At 42.6% G+C, this 27,302-nt stretch overlaps 1 protein-coding gene across 1 annotated transcript in view; it reads right to left on the reverse strand.

Moving 5' to 3' along the window:
• RNF217 (ring finger protein 217) overlaps positions 1-24,931 on the reverse strand; it is a 65,127-nt gene extending 40,196 nt beyond the window's left edge. The window contains exon 1 of the mRNA XM_050315310.1: positions 24,258-24,931. Within this exon, the coding sequence (XP_050171267.1) occupies positions 24,258-24,899 (642 nt within the window). The 5' untranslated portion in view covers positions 24,900-24,931. The remainder of the gene's footprint in view (positions 1-24,257) is intronic.
• Positions 24,932-27,302: the final 2,371 nt, after the last annotated feature.

The raw sequence follows: 27,302 nt of genomic DNA on the forward strand, positions 1-27,302 counted from the left end.
GAGGGGAAGTATGCTCCTACCTATTTCACTACACCATCCCAGAAGATTGCTACGAAACCTAACAGAGTTGGCATGGATGCGGGTGATTACTCAAAAACTGCAAGAACTTTTAACATAATAATCTCAGCTATTCTCTTGCCCAACCTGATCATCTACATACTCTGGTCCATAGAAAAAAGGACAGGCATTTTACAGCCATTCCTAAACTGTCCTCGTTTCCCTCAGAAAGATACCTACAGCTATTTAGTTTCCACATCTGCCAGGTCTGAGGTCGTGAGTTTTCTTGCGTATGTATTTAATAATCAATATTTTCATTCTTGACTATCAGACATGAAACCAATTTGTGCCCTCTTTACTTGATAAATTTAATATAGAAACAGCAGAGTTGCATATATACAAGCAGAAGAATGCCTGAAAAGTACTTTTTAACTGGCAGGTGATTGCCAGGAATAATAGTAACATATCTTATTTCTAAGATTTAAGGTGGAATATATGAGGTTACAGTACCATCACTTGTCTCCCCTTACAAACAAGGTAACTTATAGAAATTTGTTCATGCAATCAAGTTGTTAAAAAATAGCTATGACTTGATTTATAAATAGTTATTTTTGCTCTGCCTTCTTCCCATCTCACCAAAGCAATACCTATCCACAACAAATAAAGCTGCTTTTGGTGAAAAGCTATGCTATTAATGCTACCACAAAGTGAAAGAAACGGGTAACTTTTACACAGCTTAAATGACAGATGTGCATGCTGACCCATTTTCTGGGATAGATCTGGGAGGGGCTAATGCAGACTTTCACGCTCTTCCCCACACACCATCATTCAGACAAAGCCCAGATACTGTGCTATAGCTCCAATTTCACATGACTTTATGAAGTTATTTCTTATAGTGCATTTAAGTACACATTTAATGAAATAATGGATACAGCCACAACAGGGAGCAAATAAACATGATAAAGAAGTGCAAACAGCACAGCCTTCTCCAGGGAGCTGAGGCAAAAGCTTAAACAGTGGTTCTGATCCATACTTGGAGAAGCAGAAGTGAAAGCAAAAGTGACACCCCGGTTGGGATCAAATTACCCATCACCAAACAGTTACACTGTTACCCCAGATACCTCAGCAGAAAACTATGGCAAAGAAGAAAAAATTCCCTTAAAGGACAACTATGCCTCACAAGTGATCTAATCCAGTAGGGATCTTCACTCGCCTAGTGCATGGTAATTTCTAAACAGCACATTTAACAGCCAAAGTATCAGAGTTAATTCTCCTGCTGATCAAATTCTGGCTGTAATTTGGGGGCTGTTACTGTGCCAAGTCAGTCTACTCAAGAGTCTGCCAGAATTGGGTCACACCTGAAGCTGGAACTTCACCTTGATTTACAGAGAATTTGTGTATTGATTGCTGCAGACTTTGTTTGTCAAAAGCAGCTAGAATCTTTACAGCACTACAAAATCATCAGAAACCTCAAAACAAGGGGGGAAGCACACAATACATTTTATATACCAGGAAAAACAAACTGTGTTCAGACCAATATATTCCACTTCCTACTTTCACCTAAAGCAGAGAAAATATGAAGCAGGTTCATTTAAATTCCTAAAGACAGTATTATCAGCTGACTAGGCTGTTAAAATACTCCTTTTCAGCTCAGGTCTACCACAAAAGAAGAAATTATGACTTCCCATTTGTTACAAATTCTCTTTAAAAAAGACAAAACAAATCAATGCTCTTCATAAGCATAAATCTGTGTTTTTAAAAAAGCATAACAATATAATATGACCGTTACTACAAGCTTTTTACTATTTCAAGTGTTGATATGGATTTGACAAAGCTGTTGCATGTAGTGTTGTACTCCGACAGCTTTTATGGTGAGGCAAAAATGAGTAAGTCAAAATGCCCTAGGTTAGACCCCTGGCTAAAATCTCAGTGTTAACAGTGAGGAAGAGATTTCACTATTGCAAAAAATACTGTTGTGATCAGATAAGGCTGTGGAAATACTTGTATGTAGGAAACAAAACAAAACAAAACAACACAAGGTAAAATAAGGCTTCCTTTCTCTGCCTCATGTTTTCAATTACTTGGAGAATAACAACAGTCCCAAACAGTGTACAAATACGGAGAGAAAGGTGGATGTAACTTGCCATCACTGAATTCAGATCTCTGGAGCCATACTTTGCAGCTGGTTAGAGAGACTGACCTGGAACAGAAAGGAAAAAGAAGAGTTCTACCCACACAGACTTCTCTTTCTGGAGAAAGAGCAGGCTTACCCTGCATCAGAGTTTTACCCAAGATTTCCAGTTATATGATCAAACACCCACATGGACCTGAAAGGTTTAGGATGCAGCTACAGCCACATCTCTCACATACCACCTGGTCCAGGTATCCCTGCCCACTTTCAGATGCATCAGCCACTCCAGCAGGTCACAGTCAGCCAAGACTGACATTACCTGAGACTGCACCCTAACTAATGGCTAAAAACATATGAAAGAAGTCAATATAGCTTTCCATTCTTCCTCTATGCTTTAGAGAGCAAAGCACAAGGTTGCAAGGAGAGAAGTTTCAGCTGGCTAACACAGGAGACTGAAGTGTTTTTAAATTAGTTTTCCAACAGATGAAGCAGCTGAATTAATTGCCCCTGTGACACATGATCACTAGTTTGCAACACAAGAGAAAAGTGGGAAACACACAGCCAAGGAAACTCCTGTAGAGGTAGCTGGCCACCAGTCATCTTACCTGTCATGTCAATCTACACCTTCAGATCACATACCAAGCACATCTTGTGTTAACTGTGTTTACCTTTAGGAAGCTACAGGCTTGAAATATGCTCAGTAGCTACTCAGTAAAAAGAGTTAATGGCAGCTACAACACCAGGACTGGAGGGCTGCACTTGATCACTCCCTCCACATGAGTCTAAGCAGCAGTGTTTTCTGCACAAGTGTGAAAATTTATAGTCTTCAGAAAACAGCCTGTATTTTGACATAGCCAGGTGATTATTAGGTTTATGAATACTCATGTGTATTTTCCCATTTTGTTCAAGTACTTCAAATGCTCAGCAGCATATAGACAAATCCTTCACTGAGCTTCAGGTTTGAACCAGGCATCTGCCCTCACACCCACCCCACAGCCCTTCAGATGGTCTTCACACTTCCCACTTCTGTTGGTACAATTCCTGTTCTCCTCTCAGCTGTCTCCCTGAAGGATACAGGAGCCCTATCTGTGAAGCTAAAGCAAAAGGAATTGTTAAGAACTAAGTAGGCTTCTTAAGAAGAAATGCATTACTCCTAATGAAACAGCTAGTAGGTATCTTCAGCAACCTCAGACCAAGAAGCAGAGAGGAAACTCTACCAACAACTGTCACATAGGCTACATAACACTGAAGCAGCTGACTATAAGAACAAACCAATGATTATTAAAAAGATACTATGAACAGGCAACCTCATTGACTTGCCATACACTGCAAAAAAATTTTACTAAATACATTTCATTGCTCTGTTCCAAGAGAAAAGGTATCACTTCCAGAGACTCCAACTTAAAAATGGTTATGCAAGGGAAAACTGCTTACAATCAGAAGAAAACCACTATTTTTCATTTTGGTAGATACTGCCTACCTATTTACAAACAAAATTAATTCAAGTTTGTCTTAGTGCAACTCCCTGTAAAAAAACAAAATCAAAATAATTAAGAATTACTGACTATGAGGGTTTGAAAAGTGATGATCAGGTTGTTAGCTACCTCGATACTTCCCCTTCTGCCAGCATTAAGCTTTGTAGGGCTCCAGAAACTAGGTTACCACACTGAATATTTAAAGAAGCAGTTTTGCCCTACCAGTAGGTATTAGAGTTTTCAAAGCACCATCAGTAAGGACCACAGCTTGGGGACTGGGAAGTGGGTAGGTGAAGTGAGGTGAAGGAGTTATCAAGTCAACTATATCCTTCTCCACTTCTGAAATCACAGTAATTGAATTCAATATTCTTTGAGGAGATTCTAGTTTCATTAACTATTTCCAAAGAACATCCTCGGTGGGAGAGATGCTACTAAGTAGGAACTGAAGCAGCACAGGAATAGAAAAGAATTGGTACAAAACATGGTAACAGAGAACACAAGGGGGTTTGTACACAAAGACATACGTCTCCAACTCCAGATTTTGCAAGACTAACAAAGAAACGATCAACAGCTTTTGTGACAGATATGGAAATAAACAAAATGGTTGTTAGCAAGGAGGAGAAAACTTTTCAAGAGTATCTGATTTAGTATTTAATTGATATTTTCATTGAAATGGAAGCACAGCATATGATGTCAAACACCATCGATCTGTCTATCCAAATATGATCTCTTGAAATGCTACTTTTGTTTCAGACTTTTAATGGGATAAGAATTACTATTTTTTAGAAAAATAACCCAACAGTTCTTCCAGGTCTGTACGCTGCAGTTACCCCCTATGGCTAAGCAATCATTGACCATCATTTGCCATCGACACAAGCTTCTACAGAGGCCCCACTAGCTGCAGGAGTTTACCTCAGAAAGGGGAAAGCAGCCCCAGCTGTGCTGGCTTGTGTGGGGAGAGGAAAACGATAAGAGGAAATTCAAGAAAAAGAAAGAAGGGGCACCCATATCAGCCTTTCCTAGGAAGTCCCTACTTTTTCCACAATTTGCATCTTTTCTCTCCTGCATTTTCTTTTACTGGAACATAAGGTCCTCTTGCCTGACATACATGGTGAAAAAAAGTCTACTCTTCAAAATTTTCTGATCCACCTAATTTCCCTTACTTCAATAACACACATACAAGTTGGTTCCCCTCTGAACTCTTCCTGTTGCCTGCATCTTCATGCAGTGATGGCTCTGCAACTGTAAAGTCTCTTTTTAAACTACACCAAACAGCAGGAGGTGCCATTACTAACTGCTGTTGCTTCCATCCAGGAAACTGCTGCCCCAAAGCACATTGATTTTCTGTGCAAAAGAAAGGCAGGAATATTTGTATTTGTGACTTTGGTGGTTTTGGGAGAATTCCCAAACACTAAGGTAAGTGATGTGTTTGTTATAACTTTTCACCAAAATACTGCTTGCAATGAGGAAAACGGGTGGCTTACTGCTGCAGAACTAAGTTCTGAGTTGTACTGACATTCCTCTATAAGAATCAAAACATCGCTGCATGAGAACAATGTTTGGCTTTGTTAGGTTCCTAATCAACTCAGTAATTTTAGAATTTCTGTCCATGTGTGCCTACTTTTCACTCCCCCACCACCTCTTCAATATGCTATGTTTTTGAACCAGCAGAACATAAAAGCTGAGAATTTCTAGCAACACAGCAGGATAGAAAAATAGCTTGACAATTCCCAAAAAAGGACTTTCCCCAGCCATCAGGATTTCTAGTACTCATTAAAACACGTCTGAAAACTTTTCTTGGCGTCAAGAGTTCAGGTTCAGTGACTTTCCCACCCCCTTGTTCCCAACTGGATAGAGAGGGATAGCATATGCATCCCTTTAGAGCTAGTCCCTGGCACTCTGCCCTGCCCTGTATGATCACCTCCTATCCCACTGTGTGTGTGCAGCTCCATAATTTCCTACAAACACAGAGGCTTACTAAGTTTTCAGTACCAAGTAACTACTGATACTAACATTAAGATGGCATATCTGAAATTCAGTCACTAACCGAATGAAAGCCACTCTTTCAACTTTCCTTTCTTTACAAACTGTATGTATTCCCTATGTAAATTTAAGGTGACATACTTGAAATACTGAAAAAAGATATAAAGGACTAATACTTTTTGTCAAACTTCACTTGAGAGTAGGGTGATGCACCCAAACAACAAGAAGAAGTAACTAAATAAATCTGTTAAAATTTATACTAAGATATCAGTGGTGTGGTGAGGTTCTGGAACAGGCTGCTCAGAGAAGAGCTGGATGTACCATCCCTGGAAGTGTTCACAGTCAGGTTGGATGGGGCCCTGGGCAACCTGATCCAGTGGGTGGAATCCCTGACTATGGTAGGGGGGTTGGAACTAGATGATCTTTAAGGTCCCTTCTAACACAAACCATTATATGATTCCATTAAATTATAATCCTTTAAAACTGGGTCACTCAGGTAAAAATGACAAATGTGAAAAAGCCAAAGTATGTTTATATTTAAATCTGCAACTCACTTGCTGTCAAGCAATGGTAAGCCATTATCAAGGAAAGTTTAAAAACATTTTATTAAATAACTTCCATTTAATGAAATAGCTTTTATTAAAGGGAAAAGTAATTATTTGCTGTACTCTTGTGCATAAGGTATCTTAATTACACAGCCATGTTTAATAATGAGGTCTTTGGAGTCTACTTTCAACCTCTGCTGAAATAATGGCCAGTCTTCGCGAGCGAAGATCCGGGGAAGGTCTTTACACCTTCCAGCCTGCGCATTGGATTTTTTTAGGTGAGACACAGTGTGCGCGGAACTGAGCCCACCCTTTAATCCTAAGGTTCGTCTGCCGGGGCCAAGCGAGCTTGGACGGTGGCAGCGAGGTCCTTAGGACGTAGGTGGGTTGCCTTTAAGGGCTAACGAGCCCCACCTGCCCGGGAGTGGCCCTGACCGGGAATCGAACCCGGGTCTCGGCGGTGATAGCGCCGCGCCTTTACCACTAGACCACCAGGGGCTCTTCTGCTGAAATACCTGTTCAGTAAAATACTTTAAGTATTCTAAAAATTACAAAAGACTGAAGAAAAGACTTACATATGGTTCAGGTGAAATAGAAGAGTGCCCAAGTCTTTACACTGATTAATGATTCCCCCAAATGACCACTTACATCTTATTCTGCTTTCATATGCAGAATTGTGCAAGTTTTGCACAATGAACAACTTGTTATATATGAGGAAGTCTGACAAATTTATATAAATCAGAAAAGTAATAAACATTATTAAAATTGGGAAAAAAGTAGAAACCTCACTCCAGTGCTAATTTCCATATAGTTACACATTTTGAGTGCTAAGTCTCCAAAGTACAAATGCTTAAAACTAACTGCAAATTACAGTTTCACTTGATTTCTCACTTGCAAAACTGTAATCAGTAAGGAAGAACAGGCTAGTAAGTCTTTCTCCACAGGAAGAATGATAAAATACAGATCATAAGGGCTATTTTTAATGTGTCTCCTCGGCTATTTCTGCACACCTAACCTCTATAGAAAGTTATTAATTTCTCATTATAGAATATGAACATCTTGCAAACAAGATTATATTTTGCCCAACATCAACTTGATTTACCTCAAAGCATAGCTCCTAGCAACTTTGAGTACCAAGGGTGAGCTCACAAACTGAGTCATTGCAATAACTGGTCATGGGTGAGAAGTCCCCAGGGACTTGGCTAGGATGACCTTGGAAGGCTCTAATACTACCCGGAAAAAACCCTTAACAATGCAGTTCTCCTACCTCAACTATTACACTATTCTCTCTCATCTCATTGCTCCCAGACTCATGAAAGCTGTAATAATGCTACTCTCCAAAAAGAGTTCTACAGGAGAGTATCAGCTTCTATGCACTTTGTTAGCAATGCTAGAAGTCGATCCTCACACATGGAGGAAAAAAACTAACCCTTGAACTAAGGGAATAACTACTAGCACACTAGGCAGTTACTTTATGCTGATCAGCTGCTAGAGAGGTATGTGCCAGGAGAGATCTCATCCTAGACAGAGCAAATGGAGAGAGCGAGCAGAGCTTTGCAGCCTCAGCTTCAGCCTGCAGGCACCCTGCTTCTCCCCTCCCCTGCAGCCTCTGTTCCCCGCATCTCTTCTGCTCCCTCTCTGACAGGCCTTCCCACACCACGTTGGTCTTACTCTTCACCAAGCCAGCTGGTTAGCCTTCATCCCCCACATCAGAAGCCTTACGGGATGACCATCAGTAGACTCCTTTCAGTGCCCATGCCATGGCACAGCATCTAGAAACAAGGCACCCTAACCCATTCAATTTAATTCCTTTGCCACCTCCACTCTGCTGTTCTTGCCGCATTTCGGTTCACCCACTCCCTAATGGACAGCAAGAAAGGAACAGGTACACACACCAGAACAGTGCCACCCTACTCTAGGATCAACTATAGGGTATTACAGGGGTCTAAAGTTGCCCAGATAGAAAAAAGTGAATCTTGCTTAAGTCCCACAAGACTGGAACACCTTGATGCTGTCAGAATGATTAGAGAGTTAAGCTACCTCATGAAAAAATTGGCAGATGATACATGACAAAAAACTGCAGTTAAATAATCCATTATCTGTGCACTTGTAAACACAAAAGGCAGACATCCTGCAATGCTGAGTTTCCCATTCAAACACTGAAACACTAAAGATTTTTAGTGAAATAACCTAAATGTGATTTGTTGGGGTTTTTTTGTTTGGTTGTTTTTAATATACTGACAGAAGCAACCAAGTAAGTGGGTTTCTCCAAAGTTTACCCTCAGAGTTCTTCAAACAGTTTGCTAGGATTTTGCCCACAGGTTCAATTGGGATGGAACATTTCCATTTGGAAGAAACCAAGCAAATCTAGAAATCTGGGTTAGGACTCCTTTATTCTAACAGCACACAGCAAATTATGACTGTGATACATGGAAGACACTTCTAGTAAAGAAAAAATACACTTGCTGAAGTGTATTTCACTTCACATGATTTTCCTGCTTAGCTGTGACAGCAGACAAATACCTTAATATGGAAGATGCTGGATTCACATCCTATGTGAGACAGACAAACTGTATATACACAGTACTGAGTACCACACAAAAGAAGTAATTTTAAGAGACCCTTGGAAAGTAAAACCCATTAAGCCTTAAATTCAAGTGCAATAGAGAAAAGAAAACCTGGCCAGCCCGCAGAAACTGTTCAAGAGATATAAGCAGAAAAGTGGAGCAAAACAACAACAACAACAACAAAAATGGAGGGAAAAGTCCACATAAGTAGACTAGGACTTTTACTTAGCCACCACTAAGATGGGAACGTTGCAATTCTGCCTATATTCCCAGAGCTTTATAATGCCTGAGGTGCACAAATTCAGAGAGAAAATAACAGCAAGAGTCCAAACACAGAAATCCAAAAGGGAATATGAAAGGAGAAAGAAAGCTATGCAAAATGCATATATATTTTCCCTTTCAATATACGACCTGTAATTTAACTTCAGTATGAAGGTTTAATTATCAACATAGGTATTTGTGTTGTTACAGTAGTGTAATTCGATACAATATTTACAGGCTCAAGGAAATGTCAACAATTACGTACCACTTCCCCAAATTTACAGTTTCTATGAAAAAAATTTTTAGAATTTCACAAGTTTGCAACTCATTCCAGATGAAACCATTCCAAAGTGCACCATGCTTTCCCCAAAAAGTTGAGACAAATTTGGTTTTTAAGGTAGTTTGAACTTGAGTTACAAGTAGACATGATTCCAAGGTTTTTCCACTGTGGTCACTATAGGGCAGTCAAGACTGATCAGCTCTCCTATATTTTTCCAGTTTATTAAAAAAAAAAAATCTACAAGCAATTTCTTGTTTGCTTGAGTTTGCATCCCATAGTATTAGCACGATTAATGTATGTGTTGTACAGTCCAAGACATGATAGATGCAGATAACGTCTCTAAATCAAAAACCCCAAAAATATAATTTCTAAAATGTCAATAAGCAGTCAAAGCAACAGTATGCTAAAGCAACACTAAATTTCCTACTGTGATGTGCTCTCTAAGTTGGGTAGCAACAGCTGCTCTGTTATAAATAAAGCCCATTTTCCTTCTGGTCTCATTAGTGTAGCTCTACCTGCCCAGCTGTATTAGTCACTTCCTGCATAAGCATTTGAACACCTACATGGCATCAAAACACCTCTTATTACATTTAGCACACTATACACATTAAACTGAAACCTTAAAGTTGCAATTGAGCAAACCTGTCCCTTGTGCCACCACACAAAGCTGTCACCTGCAAAACACTCCGCACAGCAACTCTACTGCTTCAGAAAGACTAGCTCTTTTTTCCCCAATGCTCTCCCATCCCCAACAAATTCTGTTCAAAGAGAAAGACGGAAGGAAAATCAGGTAAATGCAGTCTTAATCTCACAGTACTCCATCCTCTTCTCCTTACTTATAGAGCTTGAGAGGTAAGAAAATGGAGAAAAAAAAATTCCTTCTGCTACTTCAAGGAAGGAGGTGTTTTCAAAAAACTTTTAGTAACAATCAGTGCAACAGGAAGATAACTGTTACCTATTACACTTCCAAATTTCACAGCTGTTCCACTTTGCAAGCAAAAATAACTTTATAATAGAAACACAAAGCTATAGAGTTCCACCTTCTAAATCAGCAAGTTGAAATCACAGCTGAGTAACAGAGTAACATGGGCTAGTCCAGAACTTCTCCAAGCCACTAATAGCAACACTTCCTGTGACCCTGCAGTAAGGGTCAAGAAAAAAACATAGTGACGCAAATTCACTGCTCTGAATCTTTAGAGGTGCGCACAGGATAGCAAGTAACCACTTAAACCAGCTGTAACTGATGTGTCGCATATGTTCAGCCTTGGTTTAAGTGTCTTAGTTTAACACTACAGAGTGAATGACACAAGCAGTGCAAAGCATGTACAGCTCTCAGAGAAATCTACTACTTGCCCAAAAGCAGTTTGATAGACAAAAGGACATGACACCTAATTATAAAGATCCTCCTACAAGGAAGTCTTCCTCTCCTGCTCAATTATACATTGTTAGGCAGAAAAATAAGACAAACATTCCAACAACACAGCAGAAATAAGGAAAGTCCACAACTGAGTAATTTTCACTTTAATGGTATTGATGAACAATCTATAACATGATCAAGTTAGTCTTCAATTCTACAAACCCTTTCAGAGCACTACTATAAAAACTGTATGCAAAAGGATCACTATGGAAAGGAAATAGCATTTCAGAAAGCTCCTGACAGTGGAAAGGAAGCTTATCCAAGAAAGGGAAGAAGAAATTCCGCAGAGTTGGAATCTGGTGAGAACAGGTCATTCTCCAGGATTTTTACAGCACTCACTAGTAAGCATATACCTTTCAAAGAAGCTCAACTTCCTGCCATAAACAAAAGTTTTATAACCCACTCGAAATACTTATCAGTCAACCATTTACTTCATTTCATCTGCCTTATTCCTTGGGCAGTAGCTCTGCATTTTTCAAGTGTTTCAACAGACCATTACACAATATATGCCATTATTTGATATATTCCAGATATAGTTCTCATCAGTTTTTTCACCATGGTTTACATATATGAAGAATCCATTAAAATCATGCACCTTTCAGAAATATTTTCAGTGTTTCAATACCTGGTGTCAGCATATATCAGTCTTCATATTTGTGTAAGGTTTTTTCAAATCCAGAAGTAGGCTTGTTACAATCAAACTGGTGCCTGATACAGATTTCAGAGCCGAAAAATTACATCAATCAGTGCTTCCATTAAATTCATCTCCCCAGACAGACTTCACTGGTGAACTCAGAGACAGTAAGTGAAACTGTAATACTTGAGAAGACCGGTTTGGTTTGCTATAAACCTAACTTATCAAGAATTGAATTTAAAAAAATTATCTCCTGCTACACAGTCTTCAGAGGTGCAAACACACATAGGACATTAAAAACATAAGACGTGTGCATTGCTCCCAAGCCTCTACCTCTATGTAAGATTTGTTGATTTTCCCTGTGGGTATAGCTTCTATATACAGCAGCTACAAAGAGCACAACAGCTTCAACAAGTTCATTCAAACAGCTTGCAAGTATATTTTGTGATGAATACAGAACCTCAACGTTTATTGCATCTCAGCAGCAAAGCTCTCCCTACGTACACCAAGCCAGGCACAGAGCCAGGGTGGGTTTCACCAGAATCCCCATTAAATCACCTTGCAACCACCCTGAGCTTCCAAAGGACTACCTGGCAGCCAACATAAGTCCTTTAAGAATGCTGAAATCTTTCCACAAAACTTGTCAGATATTGGTAGTAAAAACAGGGGGAAAAAAACCCAACCAAAACAAACCAACAACTTAGAATAAGACATGAGGAGGTAAATCAGAACCGTGATGCTGCAGCCTGCCAAATGAAGCACACAGCTATAGACTCAAGAAGAGACAAGGACATTCAATAACCAGCTACTGCCTTCCAGTAGTTTACAGCACGTTCGCCCAGGTTGTAACAGCAGTTTCACCAAAAAAAAAAAATTTTCAACATAAACCCCACATCCAAACCACATAATTTCAGATACTGTTTTTCAGCATTACATAGCCCTTCTCTGGTACCTCTTCTCTGTTCTGTCCATTGTTTTCATGTAAAAGCAGTCAATGGAAACTAAAGCAAATCACTGGTCTTTGCTAAATGTTCTTTCTCTTGTAAGTTTCTTTATACAACAACCTGAATGAATTCCCCTGGAGAGTTATTTCACAAAGACATCCTCTATAGCCTAAGTCAACTCAGGTAACAGCAATGTAGTCTCTCCTCTGCCAGCAGAGGGAAGGAATCACTTCGAAATGGCTCTGATTCAGCCAGATCAGTCTTACCAGAAACTGCCTCAAAAACTCAGTTTTGAAATTCATTTGAAAGCTAAAAACAGTGGAAGACATTTGACTTCAGCCTCCATACAGACCAAAAAATGCCAGATGCAAAGCACTGTTAGAAGTGTGCCTGCTTGCAGGTACACACTGGGCATTAAAATATGTATTTTGCTGTTTTCAATGGTTAATAAAAAGTTAGACCAGACAATAAAACTCTTCTACTGTTTCCTCATTGGACTCCAGCTTCTCAACAGAGTGTACTGAGAAGCACAGGCAGCCTTCCCATTCAGCTGGGCCAAAGTCAGCACATCGTGGTGCCACACAGCAAGCCCTTCTCTGGAAAATATTGAAGGTGCTGGCTTTGAGAACCGCTCTGATACCGCACCCTTCTTTCCAGATTCAGAGACCAGAAAGGCTCCCCCTTCTATCCCAAATGTAGGCTCATACTAATTTCTAACCTAACTTAATTCATTGCAATTTTTAGAGTTTATGTTGTGCCAGAACTTTTTTACAAGCGCCTGCCCAAATTACTCCCTCTTGCATTTAGACAGAATAGTCATTTTTTTCTCCCAGTTCTCCTTATGCTAAAGTAAGCAGTTCTGCATCTGTGCAATAGCACTTTTCTCCTTGTAGCCCTTCCCGGTTCCTGCCATTTTTCTTAAACCCGAGATTCCAAATAAAGCCACACCAGATACAAGTGCCTTATGGTTCTCCTCTCAAGTACTAGAGTACCTCAAATTGCATTCAGCTTTTTAGTGCTTCCACCATCATTAGCTGCTTGCATCATCTGTCGTCATTAATCCAGATCTGCTATCTCCTACTAACATTACAACAGTCAGATGAGCTCATACTTGAAAAATTCAAATAATCAAAAACCTCTTCCTTGCACATTCTTTTCACCATAAGAGCAGATAAAACAAAACTCTCCTACACCAAAACTCAATACAAAAGCTAAATGATAAACTCATATCAGACAAATTACCATCCGGTGCTAGTTCATTATTGAGGCAAGGAAAGGGGACCCTCTCCCAGTCTCCTCGCCTTTCCCCAAACATCTCAGTGCTTCCAGCTTATGAAAGCTGTAATTACAGCCCAATGCACACACTAGAATTGGGGATTGCATACAGCTAAAAAACCCTCCAGATTAATTTTAAAAACAGGCTTAAAATTTGTATAGATCAAAAGTAGCACACCTCCAGAAACATAAAAAGTCAATTAAAGTGGAAAAGAATATACTAGAATAGTCATTAATTTATTTTGGTTGTCTTCTTCAATACAGGTTTATTTTTTAACTTGTACCAACAGCCTGTATGACCAAGCTCAAAACAAGCCTTCACCACCAAAGATCTGATGATACATACCAGTTCTTCCACGACAATGCTGTACCCTGTTCAGTTGTGCTTTTTTTAAATATCATATTTGATAACAGTCTGCATTTTGCATCTTTGCAGAAAAAAAACAAACAAAAAACCCACCAAAAATCCTAACACCTCTGTTCCCTCCACCCAAAAAAACCCCAAAATCACAACACAACCCACAGAATAAAACAAAAATCCTTCTAGTGTTTTAAGTCCTGCATCTTTTCACTTGTTATTCAAGATAAGGAACAACAAGAAACTTCTTTTGAGAACTCTATGGTGCAGAAAAAAAATTTTCTCAAGAAAATAATGATCATGCTTGGCATTACTTGGCTGCAGCAAACCAAAGTTGTTGAAACAAGAAAGATCAAAAAAGAGGTTTCTCATCTGCAACAATATTCACATGAAACACTTCACTTCTAAGACTGTTAGGAATAAACTGTTCCATGTTACAAAACACTGGGGGATGCTTTAGAACTCAGCTAGTTGAAAGCTTCTTATTTATTGATGTCACAGGCAGCACACACAGGACCACTGGGTACCAGCCTGGGCTGGACTGGGAACCTCAGTGCTGCAAGCAGCTCAGAGAAATGCCCTGGACCATGACTGTCCAAGAGCTGTGGGTACAGATGCACCTTCAGGCACTGGATTAAGCCATGACTTTAGTCTGGATTGTGAAAGACGAAATGATGCAGCAAAAGGACCAAATTAAAGGTTTCATTTCATCAAGCTCCAATGAAAACCTCCACTTGTCACCTTCATGAACATGTCATTTTCAAATGTTTTGGTCTGACAGGCTGTCACAGTTGCCAAAATAAACAGCCCTGCTTAGAACTTTATTCACTACCACCTTGTGGTGAAATAAATATATGCACATCGTGCATGAGACAATTAAAAACTGGACGAGAAAAAAAAGTAAGAAACTATTGTGAAAGGTAACTTTTTAAACCAGTGGTTTTTTTTTTTTTTTTGCTGGTGGATCAAATGATGTATTAACATTAGGGAACAAGCTGCAGATTGGGGTGAGCAGCACTGCTAGCCAAAGTGACGTATACCATCAGCTTTGAACAAGTCTGCTTTTCTTCATATAGAAAGAAAATAGAAATGAGATCTAGAACTCATTTTAGATCTTTAATTTACCATAAGTGGTAGCCTGGCCTTGTCTGACTACCTGTCATGGCTTGGGTTAGGTCCTTATAAAGCACTACACCCTGAGATAACTCAGGCAGGATTTGCTGAGTTACTCTCACTGAAAGAACAACAAATCAAGCCCCCATATGAAATATCTACTTCATTGAGGCAAAAGTACTCAGCAATGTCCATCAGTAACTGTCATAACTCACTGCAAGGAAGGTTTATATCCTAGAGACTGGGACGATAATAATAATTTAAAATAAAGTTAGAACTTGAAAGAATGGGCATCTTCAGAAGTTTGAAAATTACTCTAAGTGTTACTGGGAAACAGAGCAAAAGCACAGCTGAATTTACTTTCCATTACACAAATAAGTGAAAATTTCTGAGTTCACTTGATTTCCATTGCCCTTATGTAAGGCAAATGGGGACCACAGATATGTGCATACTTTGAAATATCCAGATTTCAGTGATGTATTTCACTTTGGCCACTTTGAGGTCTAGGTGGCCCTCTATATGTCAGTATCCTTAAGCACCTAACAGCAAGAACACTTAGATCAAACTCCAGTGTTTTACTCCTGATTTTCTGCCTTAATCTCAAGTAGAATTAGTTCATCACAATAAAACATACTGCTATCACCATAATTCTGCCCGGAGTCCTAACATCTACACTTTGTGGTTGTAATGCAGCACTAGGCATCTAAATATTATGGGTCATGTTTGCTCTTTTGCAAACCCATCTATTCCAAAAAACCCTGCAGTTGCACATTCTTTCCCATTTTTAAGCTGCATGCTAATACCATAAAGTTAAGTAAAGAGAGTTTCCAAGCTATTGCCGAACTGAGCTGCACATGCACTTGAAAAAGCACTGAGCAATTTACATGCTTGTTTCTGTAAGATCTCTGAAAGAATATTTCTAAGCAGACAAATTTCTACCTGGCATTGCACAGGTGCACTGGAATGGAAAGGCATAAAGTGTCCTCTCTCCAAAGCATACTAACATAGTGAGAAACATTAAAACAGCTGAAAGGTTAGGAAGCCCTTACCCACCATTGCTTTGCCCCCATACAGCAGCAATAGAACTGACAACAGCAAGGGACTCTTTTGTTTGTTCAGGGAAGTGGCACCTCTCACAGCCACTCCGTAATTGTGTTACAGATGGCATGCTGCATCTACCTGCTCCACCCACTCTGCTGCCTATGGTGTATAAAAGTCTTCCAGCAGCTTAGTAAAACACTAACCCATTATTTTCCTGGAAGTTCTATACTTTAAACAGTGTTTAAAATCCTTACTATTACTTTTTTCAGGCTAGATTTATTTCCTGCCTGCCTTCATCCATTAGGAAACCAGAAATAGAGCTAGTCCCATTTAACTATCTGTCCATCACTTAGCAAAATAACTGGCCAGTATTCAGCTGCAGCTTTAAATAGAGGCCAAAGATCAACCTCACATGGAGGCAATCAGTCTTCACAATTCCCTTTTGTTTTATGAAAGCTTACCCTGAGCAAGTCCACCTTCTGGGGCAAACTGATTCTTACATGATCACCATGCCCTTCCCATCCTGGCAATCTTCTTCTCCCTTTTCTTCCTTCCTTGTATTGTGTGAGCAACCCCACAGAGCCACGTCACAGCTGAAACAGTTTGGATAGGACTTCCCTTTCCTACAAGCTAAAGGGACAGAGTCATTCAGATCCCCATCCTACACCCCCCTGAGCTGATACACCACCATTCCTATGAGATCAGGAAGCCAAACGAAGTAAACTAGAGAGGTACCTGCCTTTGCTGCCATTCTTATCATGTTTGTGGTAGAAAACAATACACAATGGCATCAGGATGACTAAGCTAGAGAAAATAAAGCTTTGCCCCTTCTACTTTTCCAGCAGAATACCCAATATAGTTTGTACTGTACTTAATAAAAACACCACTGGGGAAAATGAGTGCACTATAGCTCATAAGGAAATGGAAGTGGGATAGCTTTCATGGAATTGTAATCTAGGAAGTGCCCAGCTTTTCTCACAATTAAGTAAACAAAAGCAACTGCACATCCCAACAAGCCTGTCAATGAAAATATACACTGATCTTAAGCTGAAGCAGTGAGGTAGACTTCAAGGTAAAGGGGACTTTAAGCCATTTCAGGTTTAGTTCCAAATCTGTCTTAAATTACTGTTAAACTTCTGACCTTCTGCACTGAAATCCATAAAATTTTCTTCTCTATGAGTAAAGTCTTGATTTTGTTTTTCATCCTGATTTTTAACTTCCAAGTAAAATTCATTTTTACTTTACCAGAAATTTTCCAAGTACTTGAAAACAAACTCAAAAATTAGATAGCCTCTTCATCACTGAACAAATTTGTCACTTTTTCTAGTATAGAAAAAGTAATAAGTACTTGGCTAATGAAATCCTACAGACAAGGACTGTTTTATTTTTAAAATATAATTCATAAAAAAGTATTGAGAAAAATGTGCAAGAGAGTATAAGCACAAGCAGAGTACACCGAAAGACATAAACCTGGGTGGGTAAGTAATGTCTTTATTCAGGGGGAAGTCTCCAGTTTGAATTCTTTTAAAGAAATTATATCCTTTACAACTCTTAATCATTTTGACAATGTACTGACATCCTGGCCATGTAAAACACATAGCTTTCCTCAAGCCTGGCTGGTTTAGACAGCAGGAAGCAAGATATTTGTACAAGAAGAAAAGAGGAATGAAGGGCCAAGAGGCCCCAGAGCAGTAGGAAGAACAGTTGTTCTGGGTGGAGAAGAAGGAATGGGGCAGAGGTGAGCTGAAGGCCTTCCCAACCCCCATTTAACTCCTTCATTTCTCTTCATTTGGGTAACTTAAACCAAACAGTTCCGTTTTCAACTCATTTCACTTTAAAATCCCTGGACTGAGTCCATACCTGTGCCTGGTAGCTCCTGTGAACAGCTGGTGGAAGCAGCGGGAAGGAAGGCACGCAGCAGGTATCTCCTGATGGCTCAGCCTGTGGTCCCCAATGCCAACACGACCCACAGAGCAGTGAGGTGCAACACACTGGCTGTAAGAGACAGCTGACTACGAGGGCTTCCGCCTCCCAGAAATGACACATTTTAAAAATTAGATTTCAACCCCAGCTAAAACAAAACTGATTCTCCTTTATCCCCCACTACAATTTCCAATTACAGGAAGTCTTTACCCTTCAAAATCAGCTTTACTGTCAACATCAGCAAACTCACGGTATCACTGTAGGCTCATCGCTTACCCTCAACCCCTTGATACCAACATCAACAATTTTGTGAAACCATTTATCCTCACCTCAGGAACTCAGGCCTTTCTCCCTAGCAAAACCCTTCCTACAGCTGCTCAAAGGTGACACCATCTTTTCTATTCCCAACATCTCAGATCCCAGAGTTTTAACAAAAGTCTTCTTAGCTGTAAGAAGACCACCTGCTCATTTACCCCTTTACCTCATAACAGCATAGATAAGAAACAACAGCTTTAATTACAGCTCTACATCTGACAAAGACTCATCCAAACAACAGGAAGTCATAGCTATCCATGTAGAGTAAACTTACAACTACTTCTACACAGTGAAAAAACATAACACACAAAGTGCTCGCATGTTGGCAGAGTATCTAGGACTACACACACTGGGACAACTAGGCAGTATTATCATTCAAGAACATTGCTCAAAACTAGTCTTCTTTAAAACTGATTTCAAAGCATTTTCATCAATGCTGGATTTTGTAAGCTGTGTTCCAAACTGAAGTTTTGGCCCAAGCTGGATCCATCAAGAAGCATTCAAGATGGACTAAAAGTTTGCCATATACCTTGTCAACTTTAAAGGCTAACTCTTGCAATCTTAAAGATACTTGAGTATTATCCTGAACTGTGACATCTAGATACGCAGCAGTATTTTGGCACTGCATACAAAACATCGGGAGAACAGGACAGACTAATTAGAAGCTGTTTGCTGAAAATTACAGTGAAGAAGTTCAGGTGCTTGTGCAGCTAACAGGCTGCTTGCTCAGAGCTGATGGACCTGTGAGGCTATCTGCCTCCTCCTCAGGAACACAGCCACCTTACAGTGGCTGAGCTGCTAGTTTGGTTTAGAAAGCCTGTAAACCAGCAGGTTCTTTGCTCCTCCTACACCTCTCTTCCTCCTTTGGAAACTTCTGTATTCTTGCAATGTCAGCTGGAGGGTGGGCCCTCACTCTGCCATCACCTCCTCGTAGGCAGTCTGCAGCCATCCCAGCACTCATTAGCAAGCGTTAGACCATGGTTTTAGATTAATAACCTTTGCAAACACAGAGCTGCTTCTGCACTGAATGACGGTAGCCTTTCTGAGCTCTGGTTTGACTCAGGGCACAAGCAGCTCATTAACCATCAGATGATTCAGCACTTGGTGCCTACATTTCTGCTGGCTGGTTTTCATCAGCAGACTACAGCTTTGAAGGTGAATCATTTATATGATACCATCAGACACCTGAAGAGGCACACAGGTGTCAAGTCCCTCCAGCTCCAAGCCAACTAGTTTTATGTGATACAGACTGCTCTTAAATTCTCCTCTTCGCTATGCAGCCTTATAATCACATTCCCCACAAAAACTCTGACTGTAACAGTCTGCAACTTTTTTCCTCCAGCTCTTGCAAAAAGAAATCACGCACAGAGAAGATCTCAGTTCACCGAGAAATACTTGTAATAGGTCCTTAGCAGAGGAAAGACTCCACATTTCATGCTCAGAAGAAGAGAGGAGGATTTTAGTCCCACCAAAGCCAGCCATGCAAGAAGTGCTGTGGTCCCTCCCCGCCCCCTACAATCCCTTCTAATTTACTCATGGCCTCTAATCTCATTAGAGTTCCTATAATTAAAGCACCATAATATCTGATCAAGAATATAGTATGCTGTCGAAATTAGCTCACATGAAGTCTTTTAATATAAGAATGACTACTACAAGAGAATTACAAGATTTACAAAATAAAGCATCACTAATGAGCACAGGATCCAAACTGGATTATCAAGTTTCCTGCTTTGCATGTAGAAAAAGCAGGCAGCAAGGTTTCTATAAAACTTTTACAGCTGTTTTATAGGAAAAATGAAACAAGTACAGATACAATTATATACATATTTAAATATTTATTAAAGAACAAACTGTTCTTTATAGATGTTAGGAAACAGCAAATGTTATTTTGGTCTAGTTAATACTTGCTAAAAAGTAAGGAGTGAGATTGTTGTTCTGAATAGCATTTGTAAGGTTTACAGATCAGGGAGATAAGAAAATACATATAAATCTTAGCTTCTTTACCAGTCTGCAACAAGTTAAATATAAAAACCTAGTTAAACTTTAGGTCTTCTCCTGCTCTTAAGTCAAAAGTCTTCCTTAACTATTTGTTAATTTTCAAAGGAAATTTCCAAACAAATCCCAACCCCACCCCAGACACACAAACAGCTAAAAAGCAAAACCAGAAGCACATTCTCCCTCTGACTTAGATGTACAAGCAGCTCAAAGAGGTTAGGAAGTCAATCACTCATTTAGCAAACCTATATATGCACAGTTTCTGAAATAACCTGAGTTTGGTGCCATGTTAAATGGGGAGAAAGATGGTACGTGAAGGAGATGTGAATGTAATATTACACCTGTGAGATTAGGTGTCCTGGTTCTTTCTCCCCTGTCCCCAGTTTGTATGCTGGATTTAAGAGTATAAAACCCACAGCTGAACAGGAAAGGGTTCTTCCACACTTCTGACCCCAAGCTCACTCAACATACCTAAGAACCCATGGAGACTGCCCTATCCTGAAAGAACACTGGCCATTCAAACAACCACACTCTTCAGCCTCATCCATTTTACATTCATGATTAAGCATAACAAAGAACAGCTCTGGGCTGCATCCCTTCCTAGAGACAGGGCTTGCTAGGACCTGACTCAGGCTTCCTGGGAACCCCACCACATTCTGAGCTGCAAAAGCCACCTCTTCTGTGATAACCCATCACCATCAATCACCTATCAGTTACCATATCATCAATTTCTCTGAGTTCAAGTGAATAAAGTCATGGAATTTTTTTGTGAACGGTAGATGAACTGGTCATAGTCAGACTCCAAGGAGCCCTGAGGGGTCTGTGATTATCAGGCTGTGAAAGAGAATAGCTAAATTGAGGCAGAGGTAAAGTTATGCAATTTCCCCAAGTCAGGCTCCAGATCAGGCTGGGCACTCCAGGCTTGCAGGCTAAGCTTCTGCTTCAGCCATTAAATCTTTGAAAGGGATTATGCAGCAAGGTGCCAGTGATAAGAAAGACTGGATTTGACCTCCAAGGACCTTCAGATGTGACATTCCTAAAAACAATTACCCTCATTTTCCATCATGCTGGTAACACTATGACCAAACTCTGCAGCTGAAGTATTTTCATCTGGCATTCTTAAAAAGAATGCCTAAAACTTCAGTTGATTTTCTGTTCTATAAAGGGCCCCAAGGCAGAAATTTTGAAGCTCTTACATGTTTGCATAGAAGAAAGCAGAGTGCATTAACAGGGTTTTTACTTTGCTACTCCATTAAGCATCATTTCAGAAAACATAATGAAACCATTGTGAAGAATATAGCTTTCTTCAGTGAGAGGACACACACAGACATTAAAGGCAACATGAATTATTTTAAGTGCTATACTTCTGCCAACATACTCCACATTTTCATCGTAAGACACCACTCCCCCAGAGTGGTAGAGTCAGCCAGTGTCTTCTCATACAAAGGGCACAGACTGTTATTTCTCTGACATGGAAACCAGATCTAAACAATGTATATTGCTGCTTGAGGTTTTGTTTTTCAGTTGGTTTTTGTTTGCTTTCAACTTCAGGTACATTGTTATATCAAGCTGATTGATATATGAAAATATGCTAAAATTTTCAAACCAAAACAGCTTTTCAACACTTACTCCTTTTGAACTTCTGGTAAATTTTCTTTTTAATTTGCTACACAAAGTGTGAAGTCTCAAAGCTGAAAGGTGACTTGATTTCTAACCTATACTGGCTTTTCACTCATCCTTCCCTGAAATTCCCTTAACATAACTGACATGGTGAAGCCTTTCTCTCTCCTCAGGATGACTCACAGGGTCCTTCCACAGCACAAAGGAAAGACACATCACCTCTTGTTCTTAAGAAATGTCACTTTCTTACTCTTTTGAAAAAAGGAAGATGGGAAAGACCATATTGGAGTGTTGTTATATTTTGTTTCCTTTTTCCCTGAAGAAATTTGTCAAGCAAATAAAATTCTGCCTGGTCATAACAGCATCCATAACAACATGCCCACAGAAACACTCTGCGAATCTCACTCCCCAACATCAGTATCCCTGACGCAGACATCCTCTCCTCTGCTTCTGTATCCCTGCCCCATCTCTTACATACAGAAGTACCCATATGGCTATCTTTCAATAGCTGCTGGGATAAGTTTCATGAGTGCTCAGCAACAGTACTGGCTTCCTTGAAGAGGTAATGCCTGCATCTGCATCCAAGAGCTAGCCAACACTGAACCCACTTCATAGGGCATAAACCTGGTTCCCAGGCCAGCCAGCTGTTTCAGCCACCAAGCTGCTAGATCATCCTCCAAGAGTCCAGCCTAAACCAGGCAGAAGATTTTTTCAGTGTGGTTTAAGATGTAGATAGATATGATAGATCACATAACTCATTAGATCACTGTAAACTGCAGACACCTGAAGAAGTTATAGAAGACCACTCTGACATCACACCACATGGCAACTTCCAGCTTCAGTGCAAGTCAATATTCTGACCCACGACCCCAGTGGCAGATACAAAAGTGGCACAAACATGCACTGACAATACACTCTAAAAACTCATTGAGAGTTTCCAGTCCACCACTTACAAATCAAATAGTTCCAGGCTCTCTGCACAAAGTCTCAAGAAGGCTTATTAAGTGCTCCTGAATTTCAGTGTTACAGGAGACATACAAAACATAACTCTGCGTTTCCCATCCATCAGTTCCCATGTTAAGCTCTTCCCTGTTTAATAAACATATCATAAGTGGTTCATAAAAACCCTAGTGGGTTTACTGTTAGCCTGAACAAATGCTACCAGCACCAGCAAATGCTACACAGGCTACCAATGCCCAGAGCGGAGCATGTACTTCGACTAGCATGTGCAATTTCCAAGCAGTCAAATGTATTGTGATCAGAACAGGCCTGTCAACTATTTACAGAGTGCAGGGGTAGCTGTAGCCATCCATCCCATCCCTACACACAGAGCCCAGCAGGAGCACAAACCACCCCACCACACCTCTAAGCCCCAACAGTGTAAAAATTCATTCTACCACCAAATTAGCATGGCTCCACTGGGCACATCCCAAAAGTTTCTGCTGAATAAAAGCATAAAGATGGTAAGCAAAGGGTTTAGCTCGTTTTGTTTCTCCCACAACTTCCCATACCCATAACTTCCCCCATTGCTCTTCGGATTTAGGGTATGACTCCACTAGCAGCAGAAACAACACACAAGTGTTCTGTGATGCTAAACTAGCTACTGAAAACACTAGTGAAGACAGAGATTTGCTTTCAAGCTGCTGATTTCGGTTCGAAACAGCAGTTCTAACTTATAAAACAGTGACAGAGATGTAAGCAACCTATATGTGAGCCTACCTACCCAAGGAGGAAAAGTTGTGTTGTCGATTTTTTTTCCTCCAAATAAGTTCTCGTTTACTGTTGTAATTGTGATTCTTCACGAAGAGTCACACACACAAACCAGATACACACAATATTTTAACCTTTTATACACGGCATAAGACCAAACGCGATGTATTCTGAGACGATCAGGCCAAGAGGCTCACCAAGGGCCCGAACATCCGCAGGTCAGAGCGGCAGCACCGGGGCTGCGGGAAAAAACCCCAGGAGCCCTCCAGGAGCTGCCTGAGAGCTCACAAACTTCGTTCCGTATCACTCCCTGACCTCCTCTTTACAGGAAAATTGTGCCGGCCAGGTAACAGCAAAAGTTTCAGAAATTAAAGAGAAAATCTTTGTAAAGACGGGAAGACCCTGAAGACACAGACGTGACCAGCCCGACAGCTACGGAACAAGGCGCAGACAAGCGCTCCTGGAACGAGCGGTCATTGAATCAGCGGCTCGCACGGAGGTCGCGGCCGAAGGCGCTCTGTGCGGGACGGGAAAAGCTCCTGCCCGCACCGCCCCGCACCACCTCGCCCAAGCTCTGCCGCTCGGCGGGCGCGGAGCGGGGCCCGGAGCAGCGCTCAGCCTGCGCCCCGGGGCCGCACGGAGCCCCCCCAGCACGCCCCGGCAGCGCCCGTACCTGGGAGCTGAGGTACCGCCGCAGGCACTCCTCGCACACCGCCTTCTTGCAGCAGGACAGGGGCTTGATGGGCTTCTCCTCCAGGCACACGCGGCAGCTCAGCACCAGCAGCGGCCCGAACTCGCCGGCGATCAGCCCGGAGAAGGGCTCGGGCAGCAGGTACAAGTCCACCACCTCGATGCTGCCGCCCGACGACAGCGGGTCGTCGCCCGGCACCACCCCGCGCCGGACCGGGGGCTGCCCCACGCCCGGGCCGCCGCGGGGGGAGCCGGTGGCGGCGGCCGGCCGGTCGTTCTCCACGCAATAGACGGTGCAGTACACGTGCCGCCGGGGGGGGCGGCGGCGGCCGCTGCCTCCCTCCGGCCCCTCCTCCGCCGGGGCCGCCGGTTCCCCCGCGCCCGGCGGCTGCTCCGGCCCGGCCGCTGCCTCCGCCTCCTCTTCGGCCCCTCGCCGCTCGGGGTCGGCGGCGGGCGGCCCCAGCTCCCCGCCTCGCCCCGGCCCGGCTAATCCACCGCCCGGGACCGCCTCTCGCAGCGAAGGTGGCTCGTCCGGGCCGGGCTCCCGCGGGACCCCGGCCGGGCTCGGCAGCGCGGCGGCAGCGGCCGCCCGCGGGGTGCTCAGCGAGCTCTGCTGCTCCCCCATCGCCGCCCGCCGCCTCTCCTTCCCATCCAGCCACCTCCCGGCCCCGCTTCTGCTTCCGGGTCCCGAGCCCCGCCGCGCCGAGCCCCGCGCCGCCCGCCCGCCCGCGGGCGCCGGCCGCCGCCGCCCGACCTCCCCTGGAGGGCTGCGGGCGCGGGGGAGGAGCGGCGGCAGCGGCGGGTGCAGCTCCGGTCAGCGCCGCCCGCGGGGTCCCGGCCGGAGCCCGACCCCCATGCCGGGGAGGACGCGGGCAGCCGGCCCTGGTGCCGCGGGGCAGCGCGCCCGGCCGCGCCCCGCACGTCACCGCCCCCTGCCCGCGGCGGCCGCCCCTCCGGGAGCGCCTGCCCCGCCCCGGCCCGGCCCGGCCCCGCCCGCTCTGACGCAGCTGCTCGGCTGCGCCACTCATGGAGCGGTAAACAGCGCGTGTGTGCCCGCACGGCACCGCCTGGCACACGCACCGGCAACACGAGGTGCTACGCCGCGCCCCACGCCCTTCTCTCCGCCGTGTGCCGGTACCTGGGGCCGGGCCGCATCCCCGTTCCTTCTGCAGGAGTAGCGTTTACCATCACTCCCCGAAAATCGTCCTCTGCTCGAAGGCGCCGGCGGGGAAGCAAACATCAGTTTAAATTTCAAAACGCCTTTGTGCTCCCGGAGTAGTGTCCTCGGACCAAATTGTGAGGGTCCGATTAAAAATCATCCCCAAAGAAAACAAATTGTAGCGAACATCAGGGGTGCCACTGTGAGAACTATGCACTAAAATCAAGGTGACATTCACAAAAATAATTAAAACTGTGGAAAAGAGGTGTATCCACACAGGTCCAAACTGGTATCTGCTTGTTTAGGTACTCACAATTAAGGAGATTAGAGGAATATATGCATGTATTGGTCTGAGAGTTGGCCAGTATGTCAATGCCTCTGCTTGATGACAGTATATACAGGCCTTGACATCATCAGTTACATCATCCCGTAGAGCAGATGTCATGGAAGTGTTCCTGCAGGAACTGAGTAACTTAACAGGGATTGTGCAGTTTCCATCCTGAACTTTATCTAGAGTGTTAATCAGAAGTTAATCAGTTGCTCTGCTTGGGATTGGGCTAACCAGGGTGAGAGGAGGAGATCTGCAAGTGTGGAGATGACAGCTGAGGACATCAGGGCTGTCTGCATGTCGTGCCGTCAACCCCAGTGAGCTCATGAGCTCAGACTCATGCAAGGAGCATGCTCCATGTGTTTTCCTGTCTCCGTGTTTGAGCTCAGCAGCCCAGCTGCTCAGCTGCAGTGTCCCAGAGTGTGGGGTGTTGAAGACACTGAATGGAGCCAGCCCAGCTTTGCAGGGCCCTGTGTGGCACTTATATATGTGTGCAGTCTGGGAAGGAGCTGAGCCTCCCAGAAAGCCACAGAGGGAACCTGACCTGTCCTACTGAAGGCTGTCAATGGAGGCATCCCAGGCTCTGTGTGGCAACAGACAGCATCTGCTGGCTTGGGGGGCTCTTTGTCTTGAAAATGCCGTATTTCTTCCAGGCCCAATCAGACCTGAGGGTCGGTGGAAATGAATTTGTGCAATGCCAGGCTGTAGTTACCCTCCAGAAAAATAACATAGAGGAATTAGTTATTTTAAACAATATTTTTAACTTTTCTTATATGAGCCTCTAGAGTTTGATTCCAAAGCTTACTTTGAAAATATGAAGTGTAAAGCTTCTAATGAATGAATGAAAATCAGAATTTCCTGCAACCCTACCATACAGGAATCTGGAGCTTAAAGAAAACACTAGAAAAACAGCATTCTTGCAAAAGCAAGAATTTTGCTCAGCTATTAATTCAGAAAGGTTTGTGCTAAAGCACAGCAGGAGAATTCATGAAAGCAATGGTAATTGTACTTGGCTGAGGAGAAGCATTACATAAACAGGAGTTACAGAATTGCCCGTGCCCCACCAGCCTATGGACTGTGGATAGATAGTTCAGTGACCTGTGCCCAACCATGTGTCCTGCTGGTGCCAGCTGTGAAGAGTGAGCAAACATGCCAGCCCAGTGCTCCCCATTCTGCCTTGCTTCTGTCTTGGATGGTGGGACCAGCCCTGGCTGGTGAGGTCTTGCCTAGCTGCCCCAAGGGCGCCCTGCCATTCTTTGACAAATGAATGCTCTGCAACAAGTCTCTGCCATATGCTATATATATTCTCTCAGGCATATTGAAGAAGTATGAAATTATGTAGTAGACAGAAAAAAATAGAGGGCTGAGGTCAACATACTCACTAGTATGTACTGATGGCCTTTCCCACTGTGCCTTTACACAGATTCATATTCGAATGACCTGAAGGGAGAATCTTCTCAAAAAGACTACCCTAGCCCCTCACAGGCCCCCAACAATATGACAAAATAGGATGTTGTGTTGCATGGCACTTGCTTATTCCC

Source organism: Myiozetetes cayanensis, unplaced genomic scaffold (assembly GCF_022539395.1).
Source record: "Myiozetetes cayanensis isolate MyiCay16 unplaced genomic scaffold, myiCay2020 scf2-11, whole genome shotgun sequence".
NCBI lineage: Eukaryota > Metazoa > Chordata > Aves > Passeriformes > Tyrannidae > Myiozetetes > Myiozetetes cayanensis.